At 40.7% G+C, this 13,027-nt stretch overlaps 1 protein-coding gene across 8 annotated transcripts in view; it reads left to right on the top strand.

Annotated features, from left to right (window-relative positions):
- The window catches only part of dgkza (diacylglycerol kinase, zeta a), a 708,940-nt gene that overhangs the window by 460,335 nt on the left and 235,578 nt on the right, over positions 1–13,027 (top strand). For all 8 annotated transcript variants that reach the window (XM_063062203.1, XM_063062202.1, XM_063062204.1 and 5 more), the window contains 8 exons: positions 410–466; positions 2,174–2,242; positions 3,394–3,465; positions 3,866–3,982; positions 4,080–4,151; positions 5,275–5,370; positions 6,864–6,946; positions 8,434–8,494. In XM_063062203.1, the coding sequence (XP_062918273.1) occupies positions 410–466; positions 2,174–2,242; positions 3,394–3,465; positions 3,866–3,982; positions 4,080–4,151; positions 5,275–5,370; positions 6,864–6,946; positions 8,434–8,494 (627 nt within the window). The remainder of the gene's footprint in view (positions 1–409; positions 467–2,173; positions 2,243–3,393; positions 3,466–3,865; positions 3,983–4,079; positions 4,152–5,274; positions 5,371–6,863; positions 6,947–8,433; positions 8,495–13,027) is intronic.

The raw sequence follows: 13,027 nt of genomic DNA, 5'->3' as shown, positions 1-13,027 counted from the left end.
CCTCAGTTAAAAGAAATATATTTTGGCTATTCCTTTTAAGTTATTATTTAACACTAATCTGGAAGCCATGTTTCACCTGCAGGAAAATGATGTTTCCACTTCACACAAAGAGTCTTGACCGAAAACATTGACTGCCCATTTCCCTCCATAGATGCTGCTTGACCTGCTGAATTTCTCTATGATCTCTGTTTGTTATCCCGAATTCTTCTTTATATACTATTTCCAAATGTTATTCCATCCATTATTTATATTCTACTAATTTTAATTTCACCTCAGTGCAGTTATTTGAAATTTATTGGAATGTTTTTTTTAATGGATTACTAATCTCTTGTCTTCCTGGCTTTGGCTGTTTACTCTTGCTTTTTTTAAAAAAAAAGACCAGTGCTATTTTGTGTTTTTAAATCCACAGATAAATTTTAGATGTAAACCAACATTCCGGGAGTCTGGATCACGTAATGTTCGAGAGGTAAATGAATTAATATAACAGGATAAAAAGTCGTTGTCGTGTGATACGGTGCACACTCTGCTAGAATTAGCCACAAGTCTTGCTAACAGCATCTTCACATCTAGGGGGTTTATAGTATACAAGGAATGGCTAAGGTTCTAGGTCATCGGTTGATATTTCTGATTATCTTTTTAGATTAGCTGCTAGAAATCTATAACTATTTTGAACAATACCTAAGCTACATCTCAGTGCATTTTTAAAATAGGCACCTGGAGAAAATTACAAAATAAAATGACTTATTTGATTCCATTGGAAAACTGGCATCAATAGTCAAAAGTGCTGGTAGTTGCATCATCAATGCTGTCTTTTTGGAAACAGTAAGACTGGTTTGTACTCATCCTCATGATGAACAACAAATATCTGCCATCCCCAGTGATGTGAAGGAACTAGATGACAAGTGTTTTTTCTCATTCAATCTTGCAACCTGTAGCAAGACCACAATTTTGAACTGCTACTGAGGAGGTGGTGGTGAATACACTCCCGTGAAGCTCCTGGGTTAGGAATTTCGGAATTTGGGCCCAGCGATATTGAAGAAAAGTGCCTGATATGTTGCTGGGATGTAGGCAGTTGGACGAGGATAGGGTGGTGCTGTGGGTGAGGAGGCAAGTGGAAGGTAATGACGAGGAAATATAGAGAGGATGTTCATTGTGTTTGCCAACTACCCTGTGTCAAGAATTGTATAAGTTTTATTGTCCATTAGGTTTAGAACTAAAACAAACTTCCCTAATCAGCTTGTTTGCTTTCTGCTTTCTCATAATGTGAAAGGCAGTGTTTATTTATTGGTCTTCCTGTTTGAAAATAATTAACATTACATATATTAATAAATTATTAATAAAGGATAGGCATACAGTAGGTGCATGCTTATCTTGCACACTTAAATCGACACTAGACCCTGTCCTTTTGGAAGCATTGGGCCTCTTTACTTATGATCTATATACAAGTCTGATGAGGAAGTTACATTAGATACTTTCTACCTGTGGAAATTGTCTTGATGGATAGATCCAATTTTATGTTGATGCTTTATCTGTAGGCATGGACAAAGACTCTAGCTGAGAAATTATTCTTATTGGTGTTAAAACAGCATTTAACACTATCAACCACAAGACCTTCTATTAAAATATTCACGCAACAGTCTCAGGCACAGCTGTTAGTAAAACCTGGTTATTCTGGGAGTAAATAAGAAATATTCACAAGACTAACGAGGATAGAAATCTCATTGCAGTTAAATTTCATACATTGTTCTAATGATGTCATTTGAGAGAGTTATAAACCTAAAAATGTGTTAATGTGAATAAATTCTTCTGAAAATCAGTGAGCAAATTTTGTAACAGGCATTAGGGAAACCAGAAGATTTTTTAAATATAAATAATTAAATGTAATTTACACTCTATCTCCAAATATGAGCCCCATCTCTAAAATGCTTCAGTTTTGTTCTGACGGATTGAGTGTTTGGAACTACAAAAACTAGACTGGTATAACACAATTTAAATGACACCAGCATACTTTAGAAGTGAGAGGTTCCGTTTGAGCTGATTGTATTCCTTGGGAGCTTTTTCAATGTGAAGCACAAGGTCCAGACCGTGAATGAAGCTTTAAGGTTATCACTGAGGTACTTGGTGAGATGCAACATTGACCTATTGTTCTTTTGTTTCGCTTTTGCCTTTGCAGCCCACGTTTGTCCGGCATCATTGGGTTCATCGGAGGCGGCAGGAAGGGAAGTGCAAGCAGTGTGGCAAGGTGCGAGGGGTCTAGAGTGGTGTGGAATGAAATCACGTTGTGGTGATGAGATAAGGGGAAGGCAATGTGAATACTCAACTTCATCATCTACGTGTTAAAATTCTAACGGCTCATGTGCTCCCTCTCCGGGATACACGTTTCCGAAGGCCTGAGTGAGAATCATCGCTTGATTATTGTCCAGCTTGTCCAGAAGTTGTGGGAGATGAGAAGTATTAGCTAAAATTGAAGGTGGTATCTGAAACCACATCCATCGAGGCAGTCATAAAGCTGGCTTCACAGGAGGAGGGTGTCAATTTTGCTTTGGGAACTGAAGGGGAGGCAGTGATGTTGATGTGAGATCCAGAGACGTACCTTTTAAATTAGTGTTGATACAAGCACTTCAATGCCTGCTGAGGCTTGGATGCCTGCTTCTGCTAGATATTTTGTTCTGTCTATGAGCACACCGTCCTGGATTAATACCCCACCTAGCAGTTAATACATTTGTTTATTACCATCCATCACAGCATCTGCAGTCTAATTATAAATCTAACAGGATCTTCGATTCCTGTAATTTATTGGAACCTCCAAGCAGCATCCTCTTAAAAGTTTCCCTCGAAGGCAAAAGTATGCTTGAGAACAATCGTTTGCAAACTGGAAGAGGAACTTCTGGTCTGAAGTATTTTTCCAATCCACCAGTAAAATCTTTGTTTAAAACAACAAGAGACATTAAATACATCTGTGAGTGGCTTTAAATACTGTGCGGTTTAAGCTTGCTGGATAGCACTGTACCATTGGCTTCCTTCCTTCCTTCTGTCTATCCGTCTGTCCATACACCTTTCCTTCCCTTCGAGCTACGGCGCCCAGCAATCCCCCGATTTAATCCTGGCCTACTCCTAACCAATTAATCTACCATTTGGAATGTGAGAGGAAACCGGAGCACCTGGAGAAAACCCACTGGGAAAATGTACAAACTCCTTACAGGCAGCAGTGGGAATTGAACCCGTGTCGTGCTAACCAATATGCTACTGAGCTGCCCCTTGTACAGTGAGTTTTCTCTTAGTTAATAGGTTGTGCTTGCTGTGCTGTTGAGCCATTGCCCTAGGGGCATGTTGAACTGACTTTGTCAGCTTTGTGAATCATCTGCTGATTTGGCACCCTTCCTTTCTTTGCAGGGTTTCCAGCAGAAGTTTACATTTCATAGTAAGGAGATTGTAGCAATCAGCTGTTCCTGGTGTAAACAAGCAGTAAGTCTTAAATTTCTATTGGGGCAAACCTTTTGCAGCCCAGTATTACTAGCCACCAGGCCGCGGACCATGCTGTTACTTCCAGGGTGAATCTGTGCATAGGGTGTCAGCTCATTGGTTGGGGTACACTGCTGTGTCATTGGCTGGGTGCATTGACAGAATACCTTTGACAGGTCGGGAAGTCCTTTCTCTAGGTTACTGGCCATCAGTGGTATCCCTGTTGTTTATCAAATAAGTGTAATTTGATGTACACAAAGATACAAAATCAATCAGAATTAGGTTGATTACTAACATGTCAGTACAGTGCAATATGGTGTCCAAAAGCACAACAAATGATGAAAAGATGGAGGGGGGGGGATAAAATGAGTACTCAAAGTGTCTGGTGTCATCTTTCCTGCAGTATCACAACAAGGTGACCTGCTTCATGCTACAGCAGATTGAGGAGCCCTGTACACTGGGTGCCCACGCTGCAGTCATTATTCCACCAACATGGATCATTCGGGTCAGGCGGGCTCAGGTGAGGTGGGCTGCTTGAAGGGTCTCAGTTTTCCCAGCTTGACCTCTGATTGGCACAAACTTAAAGTTATTGCCCTTTCTTCTCCTCCAACCCCCAGAATTCACTGAAATCAAGTAAAAAGAAAAAGCGAACCTCTTTTAAAAGGAAGTCCAGTAAGAAAGGAGCTGAGGTAAGCATCAAAACGTTTTGTTTTGAATTTTTGCTCAGTACTTCACTGCAATGGAAATTTGAATTTGGTGATGGAATGGGAATATTTGAGTTATCAATAGGACAGGGGAAAGCAGATTTTTTTTATTGTTTAAGTTTGTTCTTAGTGTGTGACTGACAAATAGTAGCAATCTTGGGTCCCTTGGAACAGCGGTGATAGGTTTGAGCTGTTGTGAAACATGTTTCAGAGGAGCTCCCCTGTTGCAGATTCCAGTGCTTCATCTACTGCTCTGGGGAATAATGGATGAAAGACCTTTCATAAGCAAAATCAAAATGACATGGGGGGATGGCTGGATAAAGAGAACAAGACATTTCATCCTGGTCCCAACTGTGTTTATTGCCACTTCGTAATTGGTGACTAGATTAAAATCTTTAAAATAGCTCCAAATTCAGCCCTATCTACCCTTGGCCGCTCTTGTCCTTGAAACTTCAGATTAAACCAAGGCTGTTTTCTCTTGCAGGATTGTATTGCACTGCCTTTGAGAAGAGTAGGCTGTTTTTCTATGCACTCTTACCTAGTTTTGGTCTCTAAGTGGACATGACTGAAACAATTAATCTGCTATATCCTGTATTTGAGCTGTTGTGCCTCCTATTGTCCAACCAGTGTAACTGTATTTCAAAGAGAAATAGTTGTTTGAGAATGTCTGATTCATGCTGTGGACTGACTATTTTGCAGAAGTCATCTGAGAGACTGTATCATATTTGATCTTTCATAAACAATTCTGCATTGTTTTTCTCTTTTCATCAAGATGTTAAACACTCCTCAGTCCTGCCTTCAGTAATTTTCCTCCCACAATTTGTTCCTATTAAGTTCCCACTTCCTCATTTCAAGTGTGGAGCAAAATTCTTTTATTAAAATGTAACTTACTGATGTCTTTCATTGCCCCTGTGGAACATCTATGTTAACAAGCAGGGGTCTGCAGCAAGCTGCAGCTTGTATCTGCTTCAAAATCTTCATTAATGCAGCTTGTCAGCTAAACGTATTTTTAAATTCTTGGTAGTATTGGAACAGATCATTTAGAATGATAATTACTGTTGGAGCATTACTTTGCTCTTTAACTAACCATTTTCTCCTTTGGAAATAGGAAGGAAGATGGAGGCCTTTTATCATAAAACCCATCCCCTCTTCACTGATGAAGCCGTTATTGGTGTTCGTTAATCCAAAGAGTGGGGGAAATCAGGTGCCTGCTTCCTTTGTCTATCGGAGCAGTTCGTACATAATTTGCCACAGAAGCAAAGGAAGAAATCTTAGAGGATATTCTCAGATAAGAATGTGCTGTAAAACTTTTTAGCACTGTCCGTTGGAGTCATTGGGGACGTTGCTTGATTACTTCTATGTTTACCTTTTTTTTCTATTTTCCTTTATTTCTAATCTCATACGAATATTATTTGGGGACAGAAGATGCTGCATCAAAACCTGTAGCTGATGGAAAAGAGTAACACACAGCAAAATGCCGGAGGGACTCAGCAGATCACACTGCATTATGAAGGAAAATAAACAGTCGACATTTCGAGCTGACACTCTTCATCAGGACTGAGAAGGGTCTCGATCCAAACTGCCAATTATTGATTTCCCTCCATAGACGCAGCCTGACCTGCTGAGTTTCTTCCAGCATTTTGGTATGTGTTGCTCTGGATTTCCAACATTTCCAGATTCTCTTATGTTGACAGTGGGAAAGAGAAGCTTGCAGAACTGTCAAAGTGTCACTGTTCTTCTACAATTGGTCTTCATGCCCATAAAATCAGGAAGGACAGGAAAAAGAAATTCTGCCTGAATTCTTAAAATCACACAGAACCTGCACGTGAATGATGCTTCTGGCCGCTGACTGCCTTGACAGTAATCAGCTCCAAGTTCTCAAGGCAGACTGGTCAGGTTTGCAGTAAGTTGTTATTGATTCAGAACCCCACATGAGACAGCACCTTAGGGTGAAAGGGAAAGAGATTACTCCTTGCAAACAATTGAACATCAGAGTATATGTAATAATCTGTACCGATAATCTCCAGCCACTACTTTAGGTTCCTTCCCAATTTCATGGAGTCTTAATCAGACAACTCAAATCGAATTTCTTTAGACAAAGAGTGGTGAATTTGTGGAATTCATTGCTACTGGTGGCTGTGGAGGTAAAGTCATTGGGTATATTTAAGGCAGAGGTTGATAGATTTTTGATTAGTTATGGCCTGAAGAGATACGGGGAGAAGGCAGGAGAGGGATAATGTGACATGGTGGAGCAGACGTGATGGGCCAAAGTGCCTAATTCTGTTCCTGTATCTATGGTCTTATGGAAAATAGACTAAATGCCATCAAGGGAAACATAGTTAGTTGTATAGTATAGTTTAATTTCAAGATTTTGTTGTCACAAGAAGTACCTTACCATTCTCTATATGGCCACACAACTGAGTTGTCTATATGGCCACTCCTGGATTTCAGTAAATTTGTTGGACTCCCAGTTCCTCGTTCTACCTGATGCAACACTGTCCCCTAATGCACTGTATTTCAGTAACTGCATGTCTCATTTATGGCGTTTGGCATTGGCCTGTCACAAAGCAGGTCTTAACAGGTTCAAGTTAGCAAAGCAAGTCAGTATATTAGGATACTAGAGTTTTAATGGGCACAATATAAACATGGAGACAGTGTTCACTAACAATTTATTTGATTTATTCCATTCATTTGTAGGGAGCGAAGATTATCCAATCATTCATGTGGTATCTGAATCCAAGACAAGTGTTTGATATGTGTCAGGGAAGTCCAAAGGACGCGTAAGTACAGGGAAACGCATTCAAGTTTCATGCTCTTGAATGAGAGCAAGTTGGGAGTATTTTTGGTTGAGGGCAGAAAGGAAGACATTGTTTTGCTAACCAGAAAAGTATGAACACCAATAGGGATTGTCATAAAAACAGCCACTTGACTTGGGCAGAGATATTATTTTAAATAGGGAAAAGCCCCACTACAGTCAGTTTCTTGAGAAAGAGTTTTCTTCAGTCTTCCTAAGGGATCCTTCCCTTAATATTGGGTAGCAATAATTTGTTATATGGCGCATTCAGCGCTATTGAAAGATGCAGAAATGTACAATCACTCTCCCTCCAAAGCCCTATCTCTATTCTCTGTTAGAAATTGAGATAGTTTCTCCTCAGAATTGTCATATCTGCACAAGTGCAAACTGTTTAGATGGGGAGAGAGAGGAGAATATTAGTCCGTGTGCATCGACCAGGTGACTCCCTTGTGCTTGGTTAACTTTTGTCTGTAAGTATTAGTACATTGGGAGATGGTCACCTAAAAATTCCAGCAATATTATCAGATGAGTGTGAATGATCCTCCACACTGATGTGATTGCTGAAACTAATGGAAGTCTGCCTTTAGTTCATCTTTAATTTAAAAAAAATAGGTGATACTTGCTATCTCAACCCACTCCTTCTGGGAACCGGGTTTACCTGAATCTGACAAAGACTAAAGCATGTGTAGGGGAGAGTAGTTGGGTTAGTCGGCACACACCAGTTTGTGGGGAGATGTGCTTCTTAACAGTCAGAATGAACTCAAATTCGACGCAGATTGTCACTGAACTGACAGATCCTTTCAGAGTGATTGTTAATGATGGTTATTTTGGGTCACTGAAGCATTAAAGCAATGTGGTAATGGATGGTATTCTGCACATAGGGTAATCTATGTTGTTGGAAAGGAGGATGACTTTTTAAGTGACCCCTCTTCTATTTGGGAATGCTTGCTGCAAACAGAAATTAGTTAACCAAGACAAAGATTCAGATAACTTGAACAGAGATTGCTGAGTCTGCATTGTTATTCAATAACTATTCTTTATCTTAAATAATTTATCAGATTATCGATGGCATCCTTGGGTGTGTTTTAAAAGCTTTATCCTGAGAAGTTTTAAATAAAGTATGGTCCATTGTGCAATAAGTTCTATAAAATATGCATAAAATTACAATATATATCCAGTCTCAATTGTATAAAGAAAAGTTATCAGATTTGTAATGTTTGAAAGGACTAGGTAAGACTGAAATGAAAGTAACTGACTCATTCATGAGTAGAGTTGAGGAATTTTCTGATGGTGTTTAACCGAGCTCCTTTAGATGGCACTCTAGTCGCAATTTCTAGAGGATTGTTGAGAGAGATTTCCCACTGTTTACAGCTTCCAAACCCTAGAGATGAATCTGTGATCACAACTCTGAGGACTAATGAGTTACTGCTTCCTTCAAAGTCTGTTTTTATTATTGTGCTTTGTTCTTTGCAGGTTGGAATTATACCGAAAGGTTCAGAATTTACGAATTTTGGCCTGTGGAGGTGATGGGACTGTAAGTGTTTATACTCAAGATGCTCTCTTACTTTCTTTATTTTGTGAATTAGTCAATTAAAATTTAAAATGGCATTATTCCTGTGATTCAGTTCACAGTATTTCCATTTGGTGTTGATTCCAGGATCATTAAGTGATTGTTGCGGAATTGCCAATGCACTTATATTTTGTGTTTCCTCTGTTTAAACTTCAGGAAAATTGTTGTCATCGTTATAATTTCCACCAGGTAATCCATTCCCCATGCATCAACTCCAACATCTCTTTTTCTTTCTCGCTCTCTCTCGCTCTCTTTCGGCGCTCTCTTGCTCTCTCTTGGTGTTCCAAACATTACTAAGCTAATCTTCTGGGCACATATCCTCCATTCTAGTCACTGCCCCTTTCCACCTCCGTGACACTGGCCAGCTCTTCTTTCTCATTATGTAACCACCCATTCCTTTCTCTTTCTCCACCAATCATCTTCTCCCTCCTCACTCTGCTCTCCCATGATGATTACTACAGTGTAGGCATCAGAATTTGACAATTCCTTGCTGAAACTACCTAACTCTGCCATCTGTGGTGTTTCTCCAACCTTCCATAACTCCATCCCTACACTGAGCTCCTCATGCAGACCGAACATCTGAAACAGGAATGGAGAAGAGTCAGGAGGAGCGGGGAGTGACTTACTGAAAGTTCAAGAAATCGATGTTCATGCCATCAGGTCAGAGGCTACCCAGATGGAATATAAGGTATTATTCCTCCAACCTGAGTGTGGCCTTATCGTGGCAGTAGAGGAGGCCGTGGACTGACATGTCAGAACAGGAAGCAAAATTGAATTGAAATGAACATTGATTTCTTGAATTTCTCTCCTTCACCATTCCCTATTCCTGTTTCCCTCTCTGTCCTTCACCATTCCCCATTCCTGTTTCCCTCTCTCTCCCCTTATCTCCTTACCTGCCCATCACCTCCCTCTGGTGCTCCTCCTCCTTCTCTTTCTTCCATCGTTTTCTATCCTCTCCGATCAGATCCCCCCTTCTCCAGCCCTAATGAGGGAAGGTGTGAACTCATGCATTTTAGTCAAAAATCAAACTGCATACTTACTGTCTAAATGGAGTGGGACTATAAATAAGAGCCAAGAGATCTACATGTTTTACTGCCTGGATCATAAAGTGTTAGCAAGCAGGAACAATAAGTAATTAAAAAGGCAAATGACGTTTTGCCATTTATTGAAAAAGGTTTGAAGTTTAAGTATAGTTAGTATTGTGCAGGTCATTGGTGAGACCATACCTGGAATATGATGTACAGATTTGATCTCCTTACCAAAACAAGGAAATAGTAACACTTGGGGCAATCCAAGTGTGATTCACAAGGCTAATTCCTGGACATAATCGGCATGACATCTAAAGCTTTGACAAACTTCTATAAATGTGTAGTGGAGAGCGTATTGACTGGCTGCATCACAGCCTGGTATGGAAACACCAATGCCTTTGAATGGAAAATCCTACAAAAGGATTTTGAACAAAATCCTGCAACACAGGTAAAACCCTCCCATCCATTGAGCACATCTACATGAAATGCTGTTGTCGGAAACTGGCATCCATCATCAGAGATCACCACCACCCAGGTCATGCTCTCTTCTCATTGCTGCCATCAGGTAGAAGGTACAAGAGCCTCAGCTCTCGCACCATCAGGTTCAAGAACAGTCACTACCCCTCAACCGTCAGGCTCCTGAATAAAAGGGGACAACTACTCTCACTTGCCCCATCACTGAAATGTTCCCACAGTCAATGATCTCACTTTAAGGACTCTTTATCTCATTATCTCATGTTCTCATTATTTATTGCTACTTATTTGTATTTATATTTGCACAGTTTGTTGTGTTCTGCACTCCGGTTGATCTTTCATTGATCCTGTTATAGTTACTATTCTGTAGATTTGCTGAATATAGGGGGACCAATATCCTGGCGGGGAGATTTGCGAGGGCTACTGAGGTGACTTTAAACTAGAATGGTTCGGGGGTGGGAATCAAATTAAAGAGACTAGGAGAGAGGAGGTTAGTTCACAACAGGGGGATGGGAATCAGTGCAGAGAGACAGAGGGGTGTAAAATGAGGGCAGAAGCAAAAAGTAGTAAGGTGAAAAGTAAAAGTGGAGGCCGGCAAATCCAGGGCAAAAATCAAAAAGGGCCACTTTTCAACATAATTGTATAAGGGCTAAGAGTGTTGTAAAAGTGAGCCTGAAGCTTTTGTGTGTCAGTGCAAGGAGCATTCGTAACAAGGTGGATGAAGTAAACGTGCAGATTGTTATTAATGAATATGATATAGTTGGGATCGTAGAGACATGGCTCCAGGATGACCAAGGATGGGAGCTCAACATTCAGGGATATTCAATATTCAGGAGGGATAGACATGAAAGAAAAGGAGGTGGGGTAGCATTGCTGGTTAGAGAGAAGATTAACGCAATAGAAAGGAAGGACATTAGCCGGGAGGATGTGGAATCGATATGGGTAGAGCTGCATAATACTAAGGGGCAGAAAACGCTGGTGGGAGTTGTGTACAGGCCACCTAACAGTAGTAGTGAGGTTGGGGATGGTATTAAACAGGAAATTAGAAATGTGTGCAATAAAGGAATAGCAGTTATAATGGGTGACTTCAATCTACATATAGATTGGGTGAACCAAGTTGGTAAGGGTGCTGAGGAAGAGGATTTCTTGGAATGTATGCGGGATGGTTTTTTGAACCAACGAGAGAGCAGGCTATTCTAGACTGGGTATTGAGCAATGAGGAAGGGTTAATTAGCAATCTTGTTGTGAGAGGCCCCTTGGGTAAGAGTGACCATAATATGGTGGACTTCTTCATTAAGATGGAGAGTGAGATAGCTAACTCAGAAACAAAGGTTCTGAACTTAAAGAAGGGTAACTTTGAGGTATGAGACGTGAATTAGCTAAGCTAGACTGGCAAATGACACTTAAAGGGTTGACGGTGGATATGCAATGGCAAGCATTTAAAGATCGCATGGATGAACTACAACAATTGTTCATCCCAGTTTGGCAAAAGAATAAACCAGGGAAGGTAGTGCACCCGTGACGGACGAGGGAAATTAGGGATAGTATCAATTCCAAAGAAGAAACATACAAATTAGCCTGAAAAAGTGGCACACCTGAGGACTGGGAGAAATTCAGAGTCCAGCAGAGGAGGACGAAGGGCTTAATTAGGAAAAGGTAAAAAGGATTATGAGAGAAAGCTGGCAGGGAACATAAAAACTGACTGTAAAAGCTTTTATAGATATGTGAAAAGAAAAAGATTGGTTAAGACAAATGTAGGTCCCCTACAGACAGAAACAGGTGAATTGATTATGGGGAGCAAGGACATGGCAGACCAATTGAATAACTACTTTGGTTCTGTCTTCACTAAGGAGGATATAAATAATCTTCCAGAAATAGTAGGGGACAGAGGGTCCAGTGAGATGGAGGAACTGAGGGAAATGCATGTTAGTAGGGAAGTGGTGTTAGGTAAATTGAAGGGATTAAAGGCAGATAAATCCCCAGGGCCAGATGGTCTGCATCCCAGAGTGCTCAAGGAAGTAGCCCAAGAAATAGTGGATGCATTAGTGATAATTTTTCAAAACTCTTTAGATTCTGGACTAGTTCTTGAGGATTGGAGGGTGGCTAATGTAACCCCATTTTTTTAAAAAAGGAGGGAGAGAGAAACTGGGGAATTATAGACCGGTTAGCCTAACATTGGTGGTGGAGAAAATGCCAGAGTCAGTTATCAAAGATGTGATAACAACACATTTGGAAAGCGGTGAAATGATCGGACAAAGTCAGCATGGATTTGTGAAAGGAAAATCATGTCTGACGAATCTCATAGAATTTTTTGAGGATGTAACTAGTGGAGTGGATAGGGGAGAACCAGTGGATGTGGTATATTTGGATTTTCAAAAGGCTTTTGACAAGGTCCCACACAGGAAATTAGTGTTCAAACTTAAAGCACACGGTATTGGGGTAAGGTATTGATGTGGATAGAGAATTGGCTGGCAGACAGGAAGCAAAGAGTGGGGATAAACGTGACCTTTTCAGAATGGCACGCAGTGACTAGTGGGGTACCGCAAGGCTCAGTGCTGGGACTCCAGATGTTTACAATATATATTAATGACTTAGATGAGGGAATTAAATGCAGCATTTCCAAGTTTGCAGATGACACGAAGCTGGGCGGCAGTGTTAGCTGTGAGGAGGATGTTAAGAGGATGCAGGGTGACTTGGATAGGTTAGGTGAGTGGGCAAATTCATGGCAGATGCAACTTAGTGTGGATAAATGTGAGGTTATCCACTTTGGTGGCAAAAACAGGAAAACAGATTATTATCTGAATGGTGGCGGATTAGGAAAAAGGGAGGTGCAACGAGACCTGGGTGTCATTATACACCAGTCATTGAAAGTGGGCATGCAGGTACAGCAGGCGGTGAAAAAGGTGAATGGTATGCTGGCATTCATAGCAAGAGGATTTGAGTACAGGAGCAAGGAGGTACTACTGCAGTTGTACAAGGCCTTGGTGAGACCGCA

This window comes from Mobula hypostoma, chromosome 11, assembly GCF_963921235.1.
Source record: "Mobula hypostoma chromosome 11, sMobHyp1.1, whole genome shotgun sequence".
Taxonomy (NCBI): domain Eukaryota; kingdom Metazoa; phylum Chordata; class Chondrichthyes; order Myliobatiformes; family Myliobatidae; genus Mobula; species Mobula hypostoma.
Note: the sequence above shows the minus strand (reverse complement) of the source record. Positions and strands in the feature narration are given on the sequence as shown.